Source organism: Numenius arquata, chromosome 3, assembly GCF_964106895.1.
Source record: "Numenius arquata chromosome 3, bNumArq3.hap1.1, whole genome shotgun sequence".
NCBI lineage: Eukaryota > Metazoa > Chordata > Aves > Charadriiformes > Scolopacidae > Numenius > Numenius arquata.
This window is the reverse complement of record NC_133578.1, coordinates 54,011,592-54,033,419: the sequence shown is the minus strand read 5'-3', so window position 1 is coordinate 54,033,419 and position 21,828 is coordinate 54,011,592. Positions and strand designations below refer to the sequence as shown.

The 21,828-nt window shown below is 40.1% G+C and overlaps 1 protein-coding gene across 1 annotated transcript in view; it reads right to left on the bottom strand.

The window, feature by feature from the left end:
* The window catches only part of CPQ (carboxypeptidase Q), a 137,104-nt gene that overhangs the window by 14,261 nt on the left and 101,015 nt on the right, over window positions 1–21,828 (bottom strand). The window contains exon 6 of the mRNA XM_074145630.1: window positions 19,203–19,404. Within this exon, the coding sequence (XP_074001731.1) occupies window positions 19,203–19,404 (202 nt within the window). The remainder of the gene's footprint in view (window positions 1–19,202; window positions 19,405–21,828) is intronic.

Sequence of the window (21,828 nt, the reverse complement as noted above, 5' to 3'; positions counted from 1 at the left end):
CCACCACAATCACATTATTATGTGTGCAATCACTTTGCACAAATCAAGAATCAATACATATTTTTCACCATATGGGAATAAAAATGTCCAAGGCCCCATTTTAAATTATATGCTTGTGTTGCTCAGGGCAGCTTTTACAAAAATTTCATGAGCTGCTCCAAATGGCACAATGTTTATACATACGATGCAACAACTGCAGATAATTTGATAACAGACCAGACCCTACACAATACAGAGTAAACAAACCTCTATTAGTTTAAACACTCCTACCATCCTTCTGATATATTGCGACCATGCTAAAACTTAGAGCAGCGTTTACAGCTGGATAAATCAAAGCCATTTCGATTTGGATGTAGTCAAAGAAATCAAGCGCAAACACCCTACTGTAAAGCTGTTTATGGTGTTACATGCAAACACCACCTATAGCCTAATCAAAGGGGAAAAAGAGCCAGTGATGACAGCAGTTAATAGCCTAGAACAAGTGATGCGATCTATGTAAGATTATTACTGAATGATTATAATGATTTTAATAGAGAGAAGCTAGAATTTAATACATTCTTTCAAAAAAGCTTAGTCTCTGTGTTGCTACACTTGTCTTTCATGGGAGGCTCCCCAAATACAAGTTTTCATAACCAGAATCCAATTTGACCAGCACTTGGGGCATTAAACCCAGATTAGATGGATTTAGATCTCTATTCTCACCAACCTGCCTTTCTTTTGATTACTGTACCAATAAACACTTCTTAAATCAATTAAAATGTTTCTTATTCTTACTCTATGCTCATCATTAAGAGAAGTCTGAGAATATAGATGAACCTTAGAGCCTATCAAAAAGTTTAAAATACTCAGGTTTCATTGGAAAAGGGTAGATATGACAATTGGTTCCTTTCAAACACATAAACTGAAGATTTTTTTTTTACACAGCAAACACATACCCACACATATACATAACAACCCACATACAACTTAAAACCTTTCAGGAACCCGATTGTGTACTTACTAAATAGAATGGCATGCTGCAAAATTAAAAGGACTACAAAGACTACTCAGTGAAACTGGAATTAAAGGTCTTACCTAAAAATAACATCTGAATGAAAAAATTTTCCACTCTGGCCAATATTTATTTTACTTTTACATCCTTACTTTACTTTTACATCTTCACTTTAAAACTAACAGGCATTTGATAGTAAAGAAAAAGAGGTTGTTTTTTCTCTCTTTAAGATTCATCGTTGTAAAATAGTCTTGAATGACTATTGGCTGGATACTTTCTATTTTGCACTCCTAAAAGGACTGACACAGAAGAAAAAACAGCAGGTCTTATTAGTCCTGGGTAGCCCAACCTCAAACTGAGCTACTATCAAGTTCCACAGAAGAGGGGAAAAAAACAAGCACCAGCTTTTCAGAAATGCAGCCATTGAAATCAGAATGCATTGACTGAAGAAGGGAAAAAATTCCGCTGTCACATATTCTTTTCAGGGTCAAAAAATAGACAAGTGAGATTTTAAATAAGTAACTCATTGCAGGTAAGTATAGTCAAATTGTTCCCAGGCTGACAGCCAGCCATCACATCCCACTGCTGGGGGTGGGCTCGGAAGGTGGCTCTGGGCTCGGAAAAACACAGTGTAGCAGAGAAGGTAATAATAATTACTTCAATAATTAGATTCTGTTTTGTGCTGTGTATCGAGAGCCCAAGGCTTATCTGGAATTAGAAGAGGCACCCAGAGTGCCTTTACAGCCAACTATTTTAGCGAATGGAGCAGCCAAATATCCTCTTCTTGAAACAGTGAAGGAGCAATCACACTTTTTCCTGTCTCAATGAACTTAAAATGTACTGCAAATCAAAAAGGTAAAGAGAACGACCAGAGAAAAGCAGTAAAAGGCAGGGGATAATGCTATCCACGATAGGGACATATGCAATACTGTGCTATTTTTTTGCCACAGAAAGGATGCTCTACACCTAAAACAGGGAGGCGGATGTTTTTGCCCAGGTAAGGTGTAAGGAGGGCTGAGAGAGGGGCCCGAGCCACGATTCGCACAGCTCGGGGAGGTGAAGCCAAGACACGGGCGAAGCGGCGATCCTGCCTGTTTCCACAGAGGCAGGAGAGCTGGCTCAGCAGGCAGGAGCTCTCCCGCCTGTTAAATTATTACAGTAGTGTTTCTTAGCGCTCTCTTAGCTCAGGCCCTGACGGCCATGCACAGTCCCTTCCCACTTGCTCTCTAATTAGAAACCTGAAGTTATTACTTGGGCCAAGGGATAGTGAAATTAAATTGTTCCTAGGTTGAGTATACCAAGTGAAAAAGCTCTTACAGACACTGAGATAATGTTGTCAAAAAGACTGCCCCATGTCTCAAAACCATTTTACCATTAATTCCTGGCAGCTACTTGTCTGAGCAAAAGAGAGGAGCTGCGTGGAAAAGAAGAAAGCAAGCAAATGTCATTTTTAACGGTGTGATGATCCCTTCTTCCCCCAAGTGTCCTGAAACAAAAGACATAAAAACAGAGCACTTGGAGGCTTCAGCAGCATCCAATGCATGTGCTTTTAATTGTGACTGCACATTAACATCTGCTTTAAAATCTAGCCAACAGGTTTTGGTGGACAAGAAAAGTACCCATTAGTAATTAGGGAGAAGCGGGCAGACTAATTAACTTTCCTCAGTGCTTCCCATTTAGGGCATTTTAGGGATTTAAAATTAAAGATGTGTATAATTTGGGATGTTTTCAAGATTCAGACGTCTAAAACTTGCCGATTAGTTTTAGCTGCAGAATGAAATCTGTTTCTTAGCTAGAAGTTAGAAGGGCTAAAATTGTTCAGGTCAAGCAAACAAGCTTGACCGCAGCGGAGCGTCGAAGCCCTGACACGTTCAGGCTGTGCTTCTCACACTCCGGCACAGCGAGAGGGCGAGAGCTGCCCTGTCGGAGCCCATCTCCTTCACGCCACGGGCAGCCACCAGCTCCAGAGTAACGCTGGCTGGAGAGCTAATAGCAATTTTTAAGGCTGGCTGTGACACTTCCGTGCAAACAGCTTAGAAACCTCCCCAGCACGGGGTGGTGGGGGGGGAAGAACACCTCAAGAATTAACCTAAGCTTTGCCAGTACTAGGGATTTCAGCCATTAGCGACCATCTACTTCTGCAGCTTTCTGCACACAGGCTGCGCACGGAGATGGCAAAACAGGACTGTGCTATGGCTTGCTTGAAGCCGCTATAGACACTGTAGGTACACACTGCAGCCTACAAGATGATGCTGCCTGTTTCTCCAGGGGCAGCTTTAATGCAACGGTCCAAGCCAGTCTGCGGCATCCACCAGTGAAAGCCCGAGGGCTACAAAAGCAATGACTGCCCAGCCTTCAGCAGTATTTTTCTAAAGACTTCTTTAGGTGATGCCCATAAGTGCTACACGTACACAGGGCCTTAATTCTGCTCTGAAATACAAATGAAAATACACTAACAACTTTTGTTTTTTTAATTTCATGGAATCACAGAATGGTAGGGGTTGGAAAAGATCTCTGGAGATCATCTGGTCCAACTCCCCTGCCAAAGCAGGTTCACCTGGAGCAGGCTGGACAGGAACGCATCCAGGCTGTTTTGAATATCTCCAGAGAAGGAGACTCCACAGCCTCTCTGGGCAGCCTGTTCCAGTGCTCCATCACTCTCAAAGTAAAGAAGTTTTTCCTCATGTTGAGATGGAATTTCTTGTGATCCAGGTTGTACCCGTTGCCCCTTGTCCTGTCACTGGGCACCACTGAAGAGAGTCTGGTCCCATCCTGTTGACACCTGCCATTTAGATATTCATAAGCATTGATGAGGTCCCCTCTCAGTCTTCTCTTCTCCAGGCTAAACAGACCCGGGTCGCTCAGCCTTTCCTCATAAGAGAGATGCCCTAGCCCCTTAATCATCTTTGTAGCCCTCCAGTTCAAACCCATCCCGTTTATTTCAGTGTCTCTAATTTGGAAGCAAAAAGCTGCTGCAACATCTCATCTGCCTGCAGATTTGGTTAGCATTTTTAAAGTACAGAACAGAAGTAACACACAAGGAGTCAATAACGATCACTGGTATCATTCGTATTTCCTGCTTATTCCTGGCCTAAATCTGGAAACCAACTAAAAGACGCTTTCATTTGAGAGCAGCTAGCCTGGAAAGCTGAAAGCCTAAGACTCCACACAGCATTCCCCCAGCCACTTCATCTTCCCTTTCCCCTTTCCCTTCCCATCTGCCTTACGCTGCCTTTCAGCCGGGGCCAAGCGCTGCAGCGGGAAGCCGCAGCCACCCAGCTGCAGGACGAGGGCCTCGGGTTTATATTATAGGGAATCTTAAAGGAAAGACTGCATCATAACTTACACCTAATGCTTTAGATAACACACAGAACATTCCCGCATCTAAAAGACTGTAAAGAGTACTGTGAGCCTGGCTACCTGGATTATTTAGGACTATTTAGACTATATGCAGACTAGAGCTACTCAGAACATAAAAACAGCTGAACTGGGAAAAAAACCCCAAAAGATCAGGTACCCTGCTACCCTGTCTCTGCTAGCAGCCAATGTTGTGAGAAAGAATGGGAGAAACAGAGTCTCTTCCTTCAGTATCTGTGTTCAGCCATCAATAGTTTACGGACTTTCTGAACAGGAACTCGCATTCCTATCACTGCATTGCACAGCCTTTGCTGGAGCTTTCTCCCATGCAGTAGTCCATCCTTTTTAAATTTATCTTTAAATTTTTGCTGGAGGGCGTCCAGAGAAGGGCAATGAAGCTGGTGAGGGGTCTGGAGAACAAGTCTTATGAGGACAGGCTGAGGGAGCTGGGGTTGTTCAGCCTGGAAAAAAGGCGGCTGAGGGGAGACCTTATTGCTCTCTACAGCTACCTGAAAGGAGGGTGTAGAGAGGTGGGGGTCGGTCTCTTCTCTCAAGTCACAGGCGATAGGACAAGGGGAAATGGCCAAACAAGTTGCACCAGGGGAGGTTCAGATTGGATATTAGGAAAAATTTTTTACCCAGAAAGGGTTATTAAGCATTGGAATGTGCTGCCCAGGGAAGTGGTTGAGGCACCATCCCTGGAGGTATTTAAAAGATGGGTTGACATAGAGCTTAGTGACATGGTTTAGTGATGGTTTTTTGTCAGAGTTAGGTTGATGGTTGGACTAGATGATCTTAAAGGTCCCTTCCAACCTAGACAATTCTATGATTTTATGGTTTCAGCTATCACAGATAACATAGATGTGAAATGTTTTAGAGAGTTGACTGCCACTATTATCAGACCTGTTCCAGATCTGAGGAGAAAAGAATTGAATTAAGCCAGAGCACCTTCACTAACTGAAGTGGATAGGTGCTCTCATTCATTCCTGGCCTGTTTTGTTTTGTAATACATATATAAAACTAGGGGAAGAAGTCTTTAGGATGATAGGGTAAAGTGAAGTTTATCTCAAAGTCTTTGAGATTCCTTCTTACAATCAGCCATCCAGTATATTTTCTTGTAAGGACTCTTATCAAACCTCAAGAGCTTGCTATGGCCAGGATGACCACTTCAAATCATGATGGTCAGGAGGTGGTTCAGTCTGGTATTTCTGAACTGGCTTTTGAAAACAGAGTTCATTCCAAAATCCCATGTGATGACCAGCTTTGAGCATGATTCTATGATTCTGTGTTTCATCCTGGTCTCCAAAACATCCTGTGCTGCTGATTTCCTCCTTTCAGTTAGCTATCCGTTGTCCAGACAAGTGTGTCCTTTTGTCTCAAGTCTGTTCTCTCGTTAGTGTTGATGCTCTGATCCTCCAGGTATACTATAAAAGGTGGATTGTTATTCTCTATAACATAATAGGGCACTATTTATAATATAGAGGATAACCATTCACCTTTTCTGTGTTGTTCATACACACCTCTCATGTACTTTTCATTTTTTTCCAGAGATGATGATAGTTTTGGTGGTGGCTTCCACCTGAAGACAAGACTGGACAATTTGATAAAATTTGGAACTAGCCTGGTTCATGTCTGCATCAATTTCCCGAGAGTAGCTTGTACAGTATAAGGCTGTTTTGCTTTGATTAAACTAAAAATTTGTAACTCATATTATCCTTTTGCAGTAATACACAATGCAAAGAACTGCAGTTTCATGGAACCCGTAAGACAGGCAGACAATGAAAGGCAGAGCTGCGAAAAGCTGGGCTTTTCATTTTGCAGCAAATGACACGATTCTGCTTTTCTCTTTTCCCAACTCAAATGAAAATAGAAGGCACCTCAAACTTTCTCACAAAGTGAAATAAAACAGTAAAACCAGATATTCCAATCATGCACATTTTCTCGACTTAATACATGTGTGAAATAAAAACCTTAAAGAAGAGTTTCTCTAATTGTTCTGAATTTTAACTGTTTATTCTTACTGGAATTCACCATTCTTTTATTTTCTATTACAATTTCATCAAAATAGATCTTGTTTATGCAAATCAACATTTCTCAATATCTTTCCTTCCTTAAAGGCTTAAAGAGCTAATCTACCTACAGAAACTACCTCTGCAGTGCATTCTAATTATGAAGAAAGCCTGAAACATACACGTAGGATCAATGCTTTTCATGCCAGTCACAAAAGCACTGTGATCTCCAGATGCTACCAGAATATAGAATGATCCAGCACCTCAGTCTGTGTCGTCACTATACACGACGGCTCACTTTAAACTAACTTTCTGATCCCATAAAACAGGTAAAAAAGCTCAAATTCATGTTAATCACTGAGGACACCAGAAGAGACAAATAAAATTATGTATATTGTAAGGTTGGTCCCTAGGCAGTGTATTTAGGGAGTAAAAAATGGAAGGATGTATAAAGTGGGGCACCACAGGGGTCTATTTGATATTTTCATTATAGGCCAAAACGATGGAGTAGAGTCTTCCTATGCTAACAGATGACACCAACCAGTGACTTACAGCAGAGACACTGAAGGCAAGATGAGAATTTGTTAAGCGATTTTCACAAACTGGAGACACTTAAAAAAAACGCAGGATGTTGATCAGTAGGAGCAAGGATAAACTACTACACCAAGAAAGAGAAAAATCAACTTCAGCTGCTGCAAGAGGAAAGAAATAACCATGTCTCTGGGCTCATAATGGAAAGAAAAGAGAACTAATGCACTCAATTTGCAGCAGAAAAGACTTAGGTTAGAGACTAGAAAAAACTCCCTAAGCGCTAAGAATAGCACAGGGACAGACCGGTTGGCCTATAATGTTTCTGTTACAGTAAGTCTTCAAGAACAGCATAAACAAACGTGAAAGAAACGACACAGGCATTGGCAAGACCATGTTGGAACAGAGGATGTTTAGAGGCTCTCCAGAGACCTTCTTGCCAGCTCTGTGGATCTTTGAAATCTCATCTGTTTGTACGTACTTCTGAAATAGCTCCTTAACAGGCTACAGATCTTCCTTCTCTGGTGCTTGACTTGATCCATGACTACAGCCAAATTTTGCCTGCAATGCAGAGGGAAATTCAGGATCACTGTTCCAAGTGGACCTTGCACGCAGCATTAAACTAGGCATAAAAATTCTGGAGGAACCTTGTTGCATTTTGTGAACAGCCCAGAAATGAGAACTTTACATCAGAAAAAATGTCCTGCTCCTAAATATTTCACAATGAACTGCAATGCGCGTGTGTGTGTGTGTAAAATAGCGCTAAAAGTGCTACCTCTACAAGTTTCCCATTTAGGGAGTATAAAGTCTTTTGAAAATCAGTTCTGTGACTTCACCAGTGCTAAGTTTGGTTTTCATTTCTTTGCATCTATCTGCTCAGAGATGGGCAACTGAGCACTGATGTTTCTCAGCCTGCTTCCCAGCACCTTCCACCATGCTTTGGTGGTTGTTGTTGCTGTGGGTTTGGGGAAGGGGGAAGCAGGCAGGCAATCCACACATCCCTTCTTTAGGTAAAACCACTTTAGGATTCTTCACAATAACCTCTGTCCTCAGATAATTTTAGTTTTTCTGTCTTGTATCCCTAATTTACTTTTATAAGTTGCTTCCAGTAGCTTCCAGCCAGCGAGGTGTTTGTATGTTACACATTCCCGAGGGGACTGGGCATAGCTGTAAAACGCCAGTACTCTAAACCCTCGTGCCTCTGCTCGTAGGGATTGAGAACCTACTCTTTGAGAAACCAAGCTGCTCAACTTCTTTCCCCTCCAGAATGCCACATTATTGGTTTTCAATTGCTTCCAATTTTAACGTCCATAAACATTTTCTAACACATGGATGATCCCAACCGGCAACAGACGGATGATTAAGCCCGCTAACAACAAACTTGCTCTCTTCTTAGGAGCAGATGAAGTTGTACATTTTAGGACTAATCCACAATCCCTCAGGAGTCTGGAGACCAGAGTCTGAAAATCCCTGCTTCCAGCTATTTCTTTACTTTCGCTTTCTTTAAAAACAGCAGCAACAACTACAAAAATTCTGCTATCCCAGAAGGTCATTGCTTGGGTTTAACATGGTTAATAGAACTGAACTGTTTAAAACCTAAGCAACAGGAAAAGTGCCCATTTTCTTTGGTGGATTTCCAAGCCCTACACGGTGATTGAGACAGCGCCGTCACGGGCAATGCAAACAGCCGAGAGCCGAGGACAGACTGGCCCTGATGGATAATAACTCTTAATTAGGTTTTCTGGCTCTTTGGGTGGAGAACTTGAATTAACTGGTGCTCGTGTTGAGGTGCATGCTTTGTCCTTGCAAACAGATTTCTTTATGTGTCCCTAAAATACAGGGAGCTCTTTCCACATACACTGCTATTTTCTTTACACACATCCACAACATTTGACCAGGTAAAGCTGTTCTTGTGCTAAATAAATGCAAGGTCCAATGACTCCAGCAGAAGATGGACCAGCTTAATTAGGAAGGTATTGAAGACTTCTTCCGCTTTATTGCACCTTACAGACAAAAAGGAGTTCCTTGGCACCCCTCAGGTAACTGCTATCATTAGGGAAACTGAGGAAGCATAAATTATTTGGTGATGATGGCAGCAGATGTCAGAATCAGAACAGTAATCCCATACCTTCTCTCTTGCATTCCTACACAGCCCATCTTCCTTTCTTGAGGATTTGCCACCACAAAATGCAAATGTATATTCAGTTTCTTTCACACTTAAGTGTTTATCTGTGGTCTATTCCATGGCGGAATTGACTGGAATTATTGCATGAAAACACGTATGTCACTGGGAAGAGAGATATCTGTGAAAAAAACTGGTGCTCAATAAATTCTGCTCTTCAGAAATGCAGTAGCACTGTAGACCAAATCTGTAAAATCAGTTTTGAAGACAAACAGTTAGAAGGGTTCCCATTCTGAAGTTTATAAATGTTAACGATGTCCTGAAGAGATTGCCACTGAAATAATTTTGAACTTGCTCCTTTGAGGAAGATATCTCTATAAATGATTTCTGAGCTTTGTATTTGTTCAGCTAGGTCTACTAGTAAAAGCATTCTTGAGAAGGCTCAGACATTTACACCTAAAATGTCACCTGCAAATGCAAGCATGATGTGTTTGCTGCTTAAGGAAGGGACAGGTTTTCTGAGTAATATCTAAAGGTCTGCCACTAAAAAGCTTTCTGATCCTGGATCAAAAACATATTTCATTCAAACCTCCAATGTGCCCTGCACAGTCAGTCAGGATGTTTTTACAGCCGCCTTTCCATGTAAAACTTTTAGATTGCTTGGGGAAAAAACTGCTGTGGAAGTGCTGTATTATTCGCTAGATTATCTATAATGAGTAACAAAAGAATAGTAAGACAGTAATTGCTGTGGTTTAAACTTTAACTCTCAGGTCTCAGCCGGGCAGCAGAGTTGGGAAGAAGGGGGAACAGGTACCACTCATGGTATAGGAAGATCAATTTAGGGATTGTTTAAGTAAATGGAGCATTTAAAAATGAATGGGACTGGATGGGCTGCAATGAGGGAGCTCGTCAATGCCACTGAGGGGTTGCCTTCTATCACCTTGGAAAAATTGTGGCAATCAGGAGAAGTCCCCAGTGACTGAAAAAAGTCATGCTGAAAAATGTTATGCTCATTGTAAAATAAAAAGCAGCAGGATCCAGAAACCTATAAGCCAGACAAACTAACCTCCGTCCCCAGAAAAAATAACTGGACTGGAGGAGTGGAAAACTGACCAGACCGTTGGGCTCAAAGGGCAGCCATCAACAGTTTGAGGTCTAACTGATGGCTGGTTATGAGTGGTGTGACCCTCGGGGGTCAATATCACACCAGTACCTGTTGCATCTTGAGCAATGACCCAGATGAAAGGGAAAGGCTGCATCTTCATTAAATTTGGAAGGAGCAGTTTTATGTGCAGGAAGACTGAGCTGCTGTTCAGAGAGCTCAAAATCCAGGAGTGGCCTGACTAGGACCTCAGAAAATTCAGCATAGACAAAACCAAAGTCCCGTACTGGAACAGGACAACCCACTGCAACAGTGCAGGCTGGAGATGCACTAGCAGAGTAGCAGCTCTGCAGAATAGGACCTGCAAACCCTGTTGGACAAGTGGCATCAGGAAGACCCCTGTGGCAATGAAGGTAATATATGGGGCTACATCATCAATAGGGTAGCCAACAGGTCCAAGGAAGTGATTTTTTTCTAAATATTGCATCTTCTTTTGGGACTGCAGTACAAGAAAGGTGTGAACAAAGTGGACAGAGTGGACTCACACTAACGTAATCACCCTGGCTGGATGATCAGCTTGTTCTCATCATTTGTTATCATTCCAATAGCAGTTACATCAGCTTTGTTTTCTTGTAATTTTAAACTTGATTCCAAACCACCAACAGAAAATCTGAATTGCTGAGGATGTACCAAGCCCTGAAGAATCCTGTTAGAAATACTCATCATATGACTTCATGCAGGAAACTACTTGGGGAGCTGCAAGACAGATCTTAATCCATTTAACCTGTGTCTCTCCCATCAAGAGCAGCTTACATGTGGTCTTCCTGGAATGCTACCAGACAGTTTATTTTTTATTCAGTTTTTACTACCAGTTTGTTTTCCAGGAACAAAATCCACAAATCTACAGATATTTCTGATGTTGTTTCTAACAGCCATTCTGGATCATTACACATTTGGTGAGAAATCTCCCAACATCTCCACACTATGAATGTCTCTTATTTTTCATACAGTCAAATTCCAAAAAGGTTAAAAAAAATAAAGTGGAGAGAATCACATTTAACTTTCACACTTCTCTATTGGCAAACACTTTCCACCTCCAACTTCCTTATAGAACACAAATTAAACCCCCCTTTTTATTTTTTTCCTACTTACTTCACTATTTGCATGAGCTTCAGTGAAGTCGGGGAAAGCTCTAGGAATAAGGCTTAACTAACTTGTACTTCCAAACTGCGTACTTAACCGAGCTCTGCGTGTTAATGTAGGACACTTGGGTTTTTAGGAGCAACAAATGGCAAATGTTTCCATATGAAAAGAATATTCCCACCCACAGAAACAGAATTCAGCTTTCCTAGGAAGCAAACAATAGAGAATTAATATGCCTCTCAGAGGCACAGCCAGAATAAAAACAACCACACCCTAAATCCAAATTAGATGTTCAGATAGATATTTCCAGTGTTTCTTTTCCGAGACAGAGCGTATTCTCCTACTCACAAGGTGAGTGGCAGGAGCAAATTTATTGACGATTTTTGAAATGTTTAGGAATTTTGTGTGCTTAAAGAAGGAACCTATTTAATAACAGAGAATCTCCTGTAATTTTGTGAAGAGTAAGCTCTAAAAGTAAGGAAAAAATTCAACCTTAATGATATTCACAGAAGGAACAGTGACAAAATATCTTTAAGAGAAAGAAGTCCACTAGTCAAAAAGTGCAAGAACCATTAGAATTTATGATTTTATATGAAACACCTTAATTTAAGTTTTCATTACTAGATTAATGAGCTTATTTAGTATCTGTACAGTGTTGAATGCACTGAAACAATTTTACTTCTTAGAGCTAATCAGAATGTTAGTATTTCAAACTAATTTATTCTAACATTCATATAAGATTATTTTAAAACTGCCTTGCCTCAGTTTTTTGAAAGATAAATTTAAGTGCTATGTAATACCAGCTACTTAACCCTTGTGCTGTAATTCTTAGCTTGTGACCACCAAGAAAACTTTGTCAAATAAACTGCATCACAAATACTGAAGAAAAGAGAATAACTAGAAATAAAATAAGAAATTTGAGCTGTTCAGCAATGTATGATGTATTTTGCAAATATTTTTAGTTTCACAGTTCAAATTTTCTATAGGATCGGCAAATTAAGAATAGTTCTATTTTTTTAATTGTAATTAGGATTATCTAAACATTGTACAAATCAAAGACAAGAGCTTTTGATATTCAAAAAGCTAGTCTGTTTGAAATGGGTAAGGTTTAAATGGGGAACAAGGCATTTCATTATGGAAAATTCTTGTAAGATTTACTGGCAGATCCACAGATTTTTTTAAGGCCAGCAAGATCCATTACCATCTAATAACACCTTCTGAATAACACACGACAAAGAACTTCACCTTGTAGCTACTGCATCAAGCCCATTCCTCCTGCTTGAATTACCCTTTACTTCTTGAAGGACACCCAAGTCTTCTTTTACACTTGCAAACTGATGGAGAATTCACCAAGTCTGCGAAGTGCTTCTGTAGCTCACTAACCTTACTGGAAGAAGCTGTTTGCTTTATTCCACTTTGAATTTGTTTAGACTCAGACAGACAGAATTCCTAATGGACTATTTTTTAAAATAAGGGAGAAAGGTGCTGAAATTAGAAAAATCATTTCCCAGCCTAATATGTATGCTGTAGTTGAGTCATCACTTAACATAGCTTTGCATAAATGGAGTGAGATTTAATGTCTCCCGTTTCTCACTGTAAGGTATGATTTCTAGACTTTCAAGTCTTCCTGCAGTTCTTTTGTGATCTTGCTTTCACTCAAATGTCACTAATACTGAGTGAAGTAAAACCACTTAGTACTACCTGCTACTAATCACTCTTGAGTGTGTCAATGTTTCTCTTTATAGTATTTTTATCAGTCTCTAATAAATTACTCTAAAAACATATTACTGAACAGTGGGAGTTAATAGCTAAGGCAGGCTTCAGCAAGCTCATTCAGAAGTAGTCTTATTTTTTGTCAAAATAAGTGTCAATGAGCAGTTTTCAAGTATTTGCTACGATCATGAATGATTTTCCCCCAAAGATGACACGTTATTTTTGACTTGACAGGACCACCCCGTGCCCTTGCATTAGAAATGTACATGCTCTAATGAGAAATATATTACAGAAGCATTCTTAAAACTACCAGTAAAATTTGCATTCAGGCACAGCGCCTGATCACCCAACTCCATCCCTCTCCCCAGCAGTATTATCCCAGCCGAATGTTTGCATGGGCTGTGTCCCGTCTACACGAAACAAACAAACTTGCTGTTCTGATGCCTCCTGTTAATTATTAGAAGTAGTCCCATACTCCAATATGCCAGAACAAGACTCTAGCCCAAGCAGAACAAAGGTGAAAAGAGTTGTATGTAAAGTAAGGTCAAGCTTGTCTGGTAGTCATATAGCACAATAAGAAAACCTACCGTAATTTACGGACTAGTCCTTTCATTAAATGATTAGTCTCAAAGACTTTATTAACTTTATTAAAATCAGAGAAGGTCATATGAAAGGCTAATATAACTGAGATATTATGTTAAACTATGAGCCTTTTAGGGTATTCACCTTCATAAAAAGTTGCAGCATATTAAATTTATTTAATTACTCTAGAGTAATTTCTGATTTCAAAATCCCATTTTTATGGAACAATGATAAATTAGAGCATAGATGAATTATTTTACAGATTAATACACACAGTTCTTTCTGCAATCAAGATTTTAAATGGTTCTAATAGCTGTAGCACTTATAGTAGGTTCTTTAAGTGCCAAGCAATTATAATTGTTCTTTTAGCATACTGGTTTAATTTAATACCTCCCAAGTTGCAGAAAATTTGATTTCTGCAGTGGAGCACACTCATTTACCGTATTTCCTTTCGGAATGATAAAATAAGATATTTAAAAAGGAAATGAATGACCTGGAAAAAGCAATACAATGTTGCTAATTATCACACAACAGTGCTGATATATCTTAGATTCATTGAGATCATGATTCGGGCAAGACATAGGTGTAGACCATAAGCCCCTTACCCTTTATTTCCATGAAAAAAAAACCCAGGCCTATAGTGGCTGGTGTTGGTGGTGTACTTCAGCACACGTCCAGGGCAGTGGGAACTCAGCAAGTACAAAAACGTAGCAACTGTGAAGTAGCTAAAATTATGTCAGTATTTGCAATACTACACATAAAGCTAGTTTTTTGAGTGGCGTTTAGGAGTTTTGTCCAACTTTTTGCTGCATGAGCAAGCAGGAGACATTTCACTTGCGTTAGTCACTTGGTCAAATAACTGGAGCTTTCCACACGATACTCTATGCTAAACATCTCAGATCATGAATCACACAAATGCTACATATTAAAATGAGGAAGTTAAGTTCAATGTCTATTCTTAAGGAAACCTTTTTCTCTTCTCATCGTCTTTTAGGAAGGTCTTTGTCAAGTGAAACATCCCTTACCTGTGCACAATCAACCCAAAGGCTTTCCAGCATTGGCTTATGAAGTCCTAACTACGTGAATCTGATCTTTTCTTTTATTCCTTAGAGTTTTTACTCTTTTGGCAATAAAAAGAAGCTGAGAAACTGGATCCACAGAGTTTGTCCAAGCTGCAGAGAGCATGGAGCAGGTATACTGAGGGGCAACACTTTATGCATTACAGTGGAGCATCACTTCCAAACAGTGATATACCCAAGAGTGAACAGAGTTTACCTACTTATAATTTGGGAAATAGAGAGTTTATCCAATTCTTCACGCTTGACTGGCAACCTCAAGTCAGGGAGTTTTCCCATTACACCACTTTCTCAAACATGGCCCTACCTGACACCAAGCAGAAGAGCAGGCTTGGCTCAAACTGGCAGGCTCCTGCTGGAGTTCGGTGATACAAGGGATGATGGGGACAGGGGGAAGGGTGGGCAGCATGGCCTGGAAAGGGGTGGAACTGAAGGATTTAACTTCCTATGTAATAAGGAAGAAAACCATGCATGTGAAAGTCCAGTGTCTAAGGGCCAAAATATATCTTATTTTAGATGAAGGTAATAAAGAATCACTATGAAAATATAACAATGAGAAATGTAACAATGAGAGAAATGATATATAATAGTATTTGTTTGCCACCTCCAAGAAAATGACTAATAGATTGGGTTAGAAATGAATTTTTGATTTCTGAAGACACATTAAAGTTAGATGAACTACTGGTTTATTAGTTTCTGGAAGAATAATTCCTCCCTTTGTGTAATGTAACAAAAAAGCAAGACACCGTCACTGCGGAGACAGAAAGACACGAACAATTATCAAAGTTCAGAGTGACATTGTGAAAAGGAGTTTCACCTTTAGGTCACTGGTTGAATTTTAAATAGAGGAGTTGCCACATGCCTTTTGGGAGCTGTTTGATGTTCTGGGTCAGCTCGATCTCACACACAGCTCAGTTCCTAGCAGAGAAGCGTTCCCATCATAAGCACTGCAGCAATAGATAACCTCCCTGACGAGCCCCGCAGAAAGGAGCGTCCTTGTACCAGCTGTCCGGGAAATACACCATGTCACAACAGCCTGCCCTCTGTGAAAATAGGAGAGCACCCATTTTCCTTTACCCTAACACCTAAAGCTGAACTAACGTTCACTGGATACCATAATACAAATATAATTACTTCATTCCCCCTTCTCAGTTTCCAAGGGTTTGCAGGGAAGGCTGACTCAGCCCCAGTGCTATTACTTTAGGAACTGGTTTAAATCATGTTCAAAGCATCCTTGTGATCATCAGACACCTCACTTTTTCAACAAAAATACCTGAGCGCTAGTCTAGCAGGGCTTGCTTAATGGTTTTTTAACCCTTTCAGACACTGAAGAAGCCTGTTGTGAAAAAGTATGCAAAGAAACCAAACAAATAAACCCAACCAACCCGTCTCCCCACCCATATTTGCAAATTCTAGCCAAACTTGACTAGGACTCAGTATTGGAAAGGAACAGATTTAGGTGCGCCACAGTTTAGATGTATCTCTAACTAAAAACAAATACGTAATTGAACTCTTAAAAAGAATGCTGAGGAAAATAATTGCATAATTAATAAAGGAGCAGTCTTAGGAAAAATGGTCACCTCAAACTGTAAAACCACAGCGTAAAATACGACACCACAAAAAACCTATTTCACTTGATTTATGCTTCATGAAGAAGCAAAACAAACGTTATACAAATATTTTCAGTAGCTGAAAACTGGCTATCACTAGAAAAACACAGCTACAGACATTCCTCATTTCTGGGCTGAACTGTTCTCAAAATAATCCAATGTAAAGGCCACCGACGGAAATATTTCTAATACTCCACTGTTATAAAGCATTAAACTGCTGTGTTTGGTGCAGATTACCTTGCTTGTGCTTCAGAGGTATTAGTTAAGATTCAGCCTAGGGTTTGCAAAGCACTCTGAACTCTCCTGGCCTCTTGTCCCAAAATCTCAGAATAGTCACTGCTGTTTTCTTGCAAATACATTTAAGTAGCATCACAAATAACAATTCATTGCATGCCCATTAAAAATAAACATGCTGGAAATAGCAGAGAGGAAGGAGCCAGAGACACTTCGCCTGTCTCAGGAGCAGCTATAAACAGCACACATACTGAAAAACACACATACTGTTGCCCTCTGTGGGTCTTTCAACCAAAAGGAGCAGAATTTTAATAGCATCTAAAAAGGTGAATCTCAGAATCTATTTACCACTGAAAAGAAGAAAAATTCTAGAGAACTGATGTCAGAAACAATTCTGATTGTTCAAGAAGCACACCGTATTTTCTCTCACTGTTGTGGAAACAAAGCCACCAAGTGTATTTTCAAGAAAATACTTAAATAAAATTGATGAAGTGTCAACACTTGACTGCTTGTTTAAATTGGACAAAATTATAAAAGCTGCTACAGTGTGTTCAATTTGTTCCAATGTTATTATATACCATAAGGGCTCATTGGAGCAGTGAGAATACGGCAGACAAGGCGTGAAGATTACAAGATGTCTTAGACTTCTCCCTGGTACAGTACGAAATACAATCTAAAGCAGCTGAAATTATTTTAGTGGAGCTAATTCCGGGGCTCAATGGGGAAAAAAAGCATCACTGTTCCTTTATGCTGTAAGAACACTTTGTTATTTGCTTACAGAAGTTAAATGAATCAAAGCTTCAGACAGCAAAAAAAAAATCCACCATTAATTAATATGCCACATTTTTAATAGGAAAGCAAATCAGATTCATTTAAAAACTGAGGTCTCAGTTCTGCTGTATTTATATTTTCCCAAGGTTGAGCTTATAGTTCATGATATGTTTCATAGTTTATGCTTTCTGAGGAGTACGGGTGATCATGGGAGATGACTCACGTTTCTGCCCTGCTCCTGCTGAGTGTAGTTTACTCATGTAGCCCAGGTGACTAATCAAAAGGACCATGGCAAGCTATAGCTGTTTATGCTCCAGGTGCACCTCAGCTGATGAAAAGACGTGTATAAGAGCTCAATACACACTGTCATCACAAGCACCACGCACATAATCAACTGAAAACAAGGCATTTGAGCGCTAAAATCTTCTCTCTCCTTCCATAATCTGTTGCCCCCAGACAGGAAGCACAATGGAAGTCCCTGATGACTGACTGTAATGTCCTCCACATTCTGTCCCCAACACCTTACCTAGGAAATCATTCCAATACACCTGTATTTTCTAAACACGGGCTGTACAGTGAGTTTTCATATTCCAACTACAGCACAGACATGTCGGTCTGAAATTCTGGACCAGGGGCCTTTGCATGGGCGCTTACAGGCTGTGGAGGACGATGCACAGCTACAGCCTCTCAGCAGTGCTTACAGTCAACTCAACTCAACTCAGCTCATGCTCCTATCGCTCATGTGAGGTGCAGAGGCATCTTACAGAGGCTTACAGAGCCTAGGAACCCAAGCGCACATCAGTGTCACAGCTGTTATGATGTTGTACCAAACAGCTTGCATTTTACCCAGAAAGCAGCACACCATCTGAAGATGAATCCCTGGCTGTTAACAACATCCCTTCATCCATAGTTCTTTCCCAGCCTACATATTTTGCTTTGAAAATTAGATATCCATACATTTTTTGAGGCGGTCAACTTTATGGTATCTTTGTACAACCCAAGTGAGTGAGAAGCAAAGGGTTCTGACCATAAATAAGAAGCATATGTTCCATGACCCACTGCGTCTTCCACAAGACCAAGTGAAAAACAAGGCAGTTAATCAAATATTATGAGATTCTAAGCATATAGTAGTTACTAGTAAAACTAGCATGAAAAATGCATCAGCCTATTTCAGTCATAAAACACCCGAGAAAAAGAACCTTAAAATTTTAAAACTGATCGTAATATTTTAAATATCAGTGTTAAGAAACTTTTTTCTTTCTACTGTTATTCAAGCGTGGAAACTACCATGGAAATTCCCTAAGGCTTCACCCAGGCTGGCCTCTAATTGGGACCCTTGTGCTCTGTAAGCCCCTGTGCTGGTGTGGGGTCTCCTGCACAAGGAGGCTGCCAGCGGTGGCTCTCTCTCACAGCTTGCAAGCCTCTTTGCCAACAAGCTGCTCTTCAACGGGAGCCAGACACAACACTCCAAACAAACCCCTAAACCAGTTTAAACTTTGCAGAATTTTACCCCTTTAGCACACCTTAATGCCCCTTCACCTTTTAAATGTCATGTCTCAAAAACATTTTTTCTTCAGCATATAAAACAGGGAGAAAAACCCCTGTATTTCAAAGTCGAAATAATAATAAAAATAAAATTATTTATTCTGCATTGGAGAATTCCCCTGTGCCTTAGTTTACTATTTATAAACCACCAGTCTGGGATTAATTATTATAAATCCTTAAAGCCGAAAAGAAGATTTTAGACATGTTATGCTATGTATAATCTATACCATTATTAAACTGCAGCTCAAATACACTTTATGTCCTATTTCTGTTGGTCACCTTTTAACATATCCGCATTTTACCTACGGTAAATTTTACCCCTTGAGAGAAAGCATTTCTTACTGATTTCAAAACACCAGACTACCCATCCAACGTGCCACTGCATGGGAGGAGCAGTGTCAGCTGTACAGCATACTCACCGGGCACCCCATCTCTCATCCAGTAATCGATGTCCGTTCCATCTGCGTTGTCGTAAACATCCGTAACATTGATGGGCTGCAGCAGGGCCATGATCTCTTTCACAATGTCCCGAGCTCTAGCATTGCCAGTAAAACCCAGTCCAGATGGCTTGAAGGTGCCCTCATCAGACTCCATGACGATATCAAAGTTGGAGATATTTTCCTAAACACGTAGGGAAAGAAGATATTGTTTTGTGATTGCTCTTTTAACTGGCACCACATACTGGATTCTAGATGTCAGAGTGAGCATACCACAACAAACTTGTTTAGGAAGCAGATAAATGTTTCTCTTTCCAGAGAAATGTCATCAGGTGTACATAAGCATAAATGAAGGGACCTAATCTTTCTGTATGAAAATGCTGGAACAATTCAAGTTCAGTTCTGAGACATCAGTATTTTCTAGGATCCAGAACATGACTGGTCTGCTGTCCCCAGATACTTGCTTTAAGACTTCTGAAGTGCCACCTAGAAAGGTAAGCCATCACCACCATATTTCAGTTTTCACTTGGAGCTCTCACTTTCTTCTCAGACCTGAAACTCAGAAATTCTGTTGCAGGATACGCAGTCTGGTTAGCTTTAAAATTAGATGCATTCAAAGCTTGCTTAGATTGTGAAGGGAATCTCATTAAAAAAAACAGCTGCTGCCTCTTCAGAAACACATTATTTTCAATATACCATGTAGTCAACTCTGGCTTCGGTTGGAAGACTGAAATGCCAAGGTTCCTCCTGACCTGAAAGAATAATGTCTGTTTTAAGGGAAGTTTGTTCTTCCCTTAAGGAAGGTAAGTCCTTAAAGGAAACAGGAAATTTTAAGATTTTGTGTATAAATGGCATAAAAACATTTGCTTTTATGTGCACTTAGAAGACTCTTTTTAGCTAAGAGAACAAAAATTAGAATCTAGAGGCATTTATTTGCTTCCCATACACTCAGAACACTCAGCCACAAAGGTTTAATTGGAATGAAGTATGTAGGGACTTTACATGAAGGAAGGTCTCACTCTTTTTGAGAGGCACATCACTTTTTTTGCAAAATAAAACAGTTTATGGCCAGGTCAGGCAGAAAAAAAGTTATACTTCAGACCATCTTGAAGGTGAGTAAGACAAGTTACTGCAGGTTTTACTCCTATGCCCAAATCTCATTCCAGAACTTAATGGCTGTCATGGGTTGTTACAAGAAAATCATTACAAGAGTTATATGATAGCAGTGAGTAACAGATCCATGTCATTAACAGCTTACATAAGCCTACTATTCAGTACGGAATTCTTTCACATTTTTCTGGATATAAAACCAAATATGAACTACAGATGGCTGTGAATGTGATATTCCACAAATATAAAAATCTGGCCCCAGAAGTTTTCAGAAGTTCTTTATAGAATTTGCCAAGATCTGTGTTTTGCACTCTACTTTCCCAGAACTTTTCTCTTTTGAGTGAAACAAGTTCTAGCATGCCAGAGATAGTAATTTCTTACTTAGAATCATATCCAGCAGTTAAAAAAAATTAATACGAAATCCTTGCATATGAAGAAGTAATTGTAAATGTTCCCATACCTTGAAATAATCAATCTACCTATCCACCCATCCAACTGCTGTCGCCAAATTGGCGAAAACGAAAAAAATATTTAGATAAAAGATTAAATGTAAAGAATTAGCATATGTGTGGCATCTAGGCCTAGCTTCAAATGCAGTATTACAGGTTATGAGTCTCAACATGAAATCGTGATTCACTGACTGCCTGAATGTAGTGGGAGAGAATCAGGCCAAGAAAAGCACACTCTATGGTGAAAGGGGCAAATGATGCTCAAAAGTCACAGGTACAACAGAAAGAACTACTCAGAACATGAGTTAAGGTAGACAACACAATTTCGGTGTGTTGATGACTTGCCAACAAAAGCTAACATAATAATAGTGAGCACTCCACAAATACCAGGATAGAAATCGTTCAGAAATGGCCTCTTTGGCTGAATCTTTGAAGCAGGACTTCTGCTCATTTTCAGAGAAGCACCAATGAGTAGGAGCAATAAGGCGAGTGGAAAGGATTATCCAGGGCACCGAGGTGAGAAAAGCGAGCACGGGAGCAGCGCGGCTACTCAGAAAAAATCTCACCTACCGCTCCGAAGAACAGAATTCCTAACCTCCAGATCTTCATAAACTGCTAGTATAGGAGCATTACTACAGCGTTCAGTTGTCTTTTCTCATATAAACGTTCACATGTGGTTTTAATATGAAACTGAGAAAACAAACCACCCACAATACATTACACCATATTCTTGCTCTGTAAGAAAGCTGTTCAGTTCTTAGAACGTGCTGGAGTGGCAAGAAAACAACACACCCTGGGGAGAGAAACTAGACTCGTTGGGGGACAAAAAAGAAACAGGTCACCACAACTTGAAGTACCATGTGTCCTTGAGAAAGCTTTTCCCCTATTTTGTCCACTGGAAGATATGATTAATGGCTATTCTATTCACTATTGAGTTTGAAAGTTTCAATATTAAAAAAGGGGGTCAGGTTGTTTTCACTGTACCCACTTCTGTGCATGTCTATTAGCATTTCTACTTATACAGAAAGAAATACACGCTGTGAAGTATG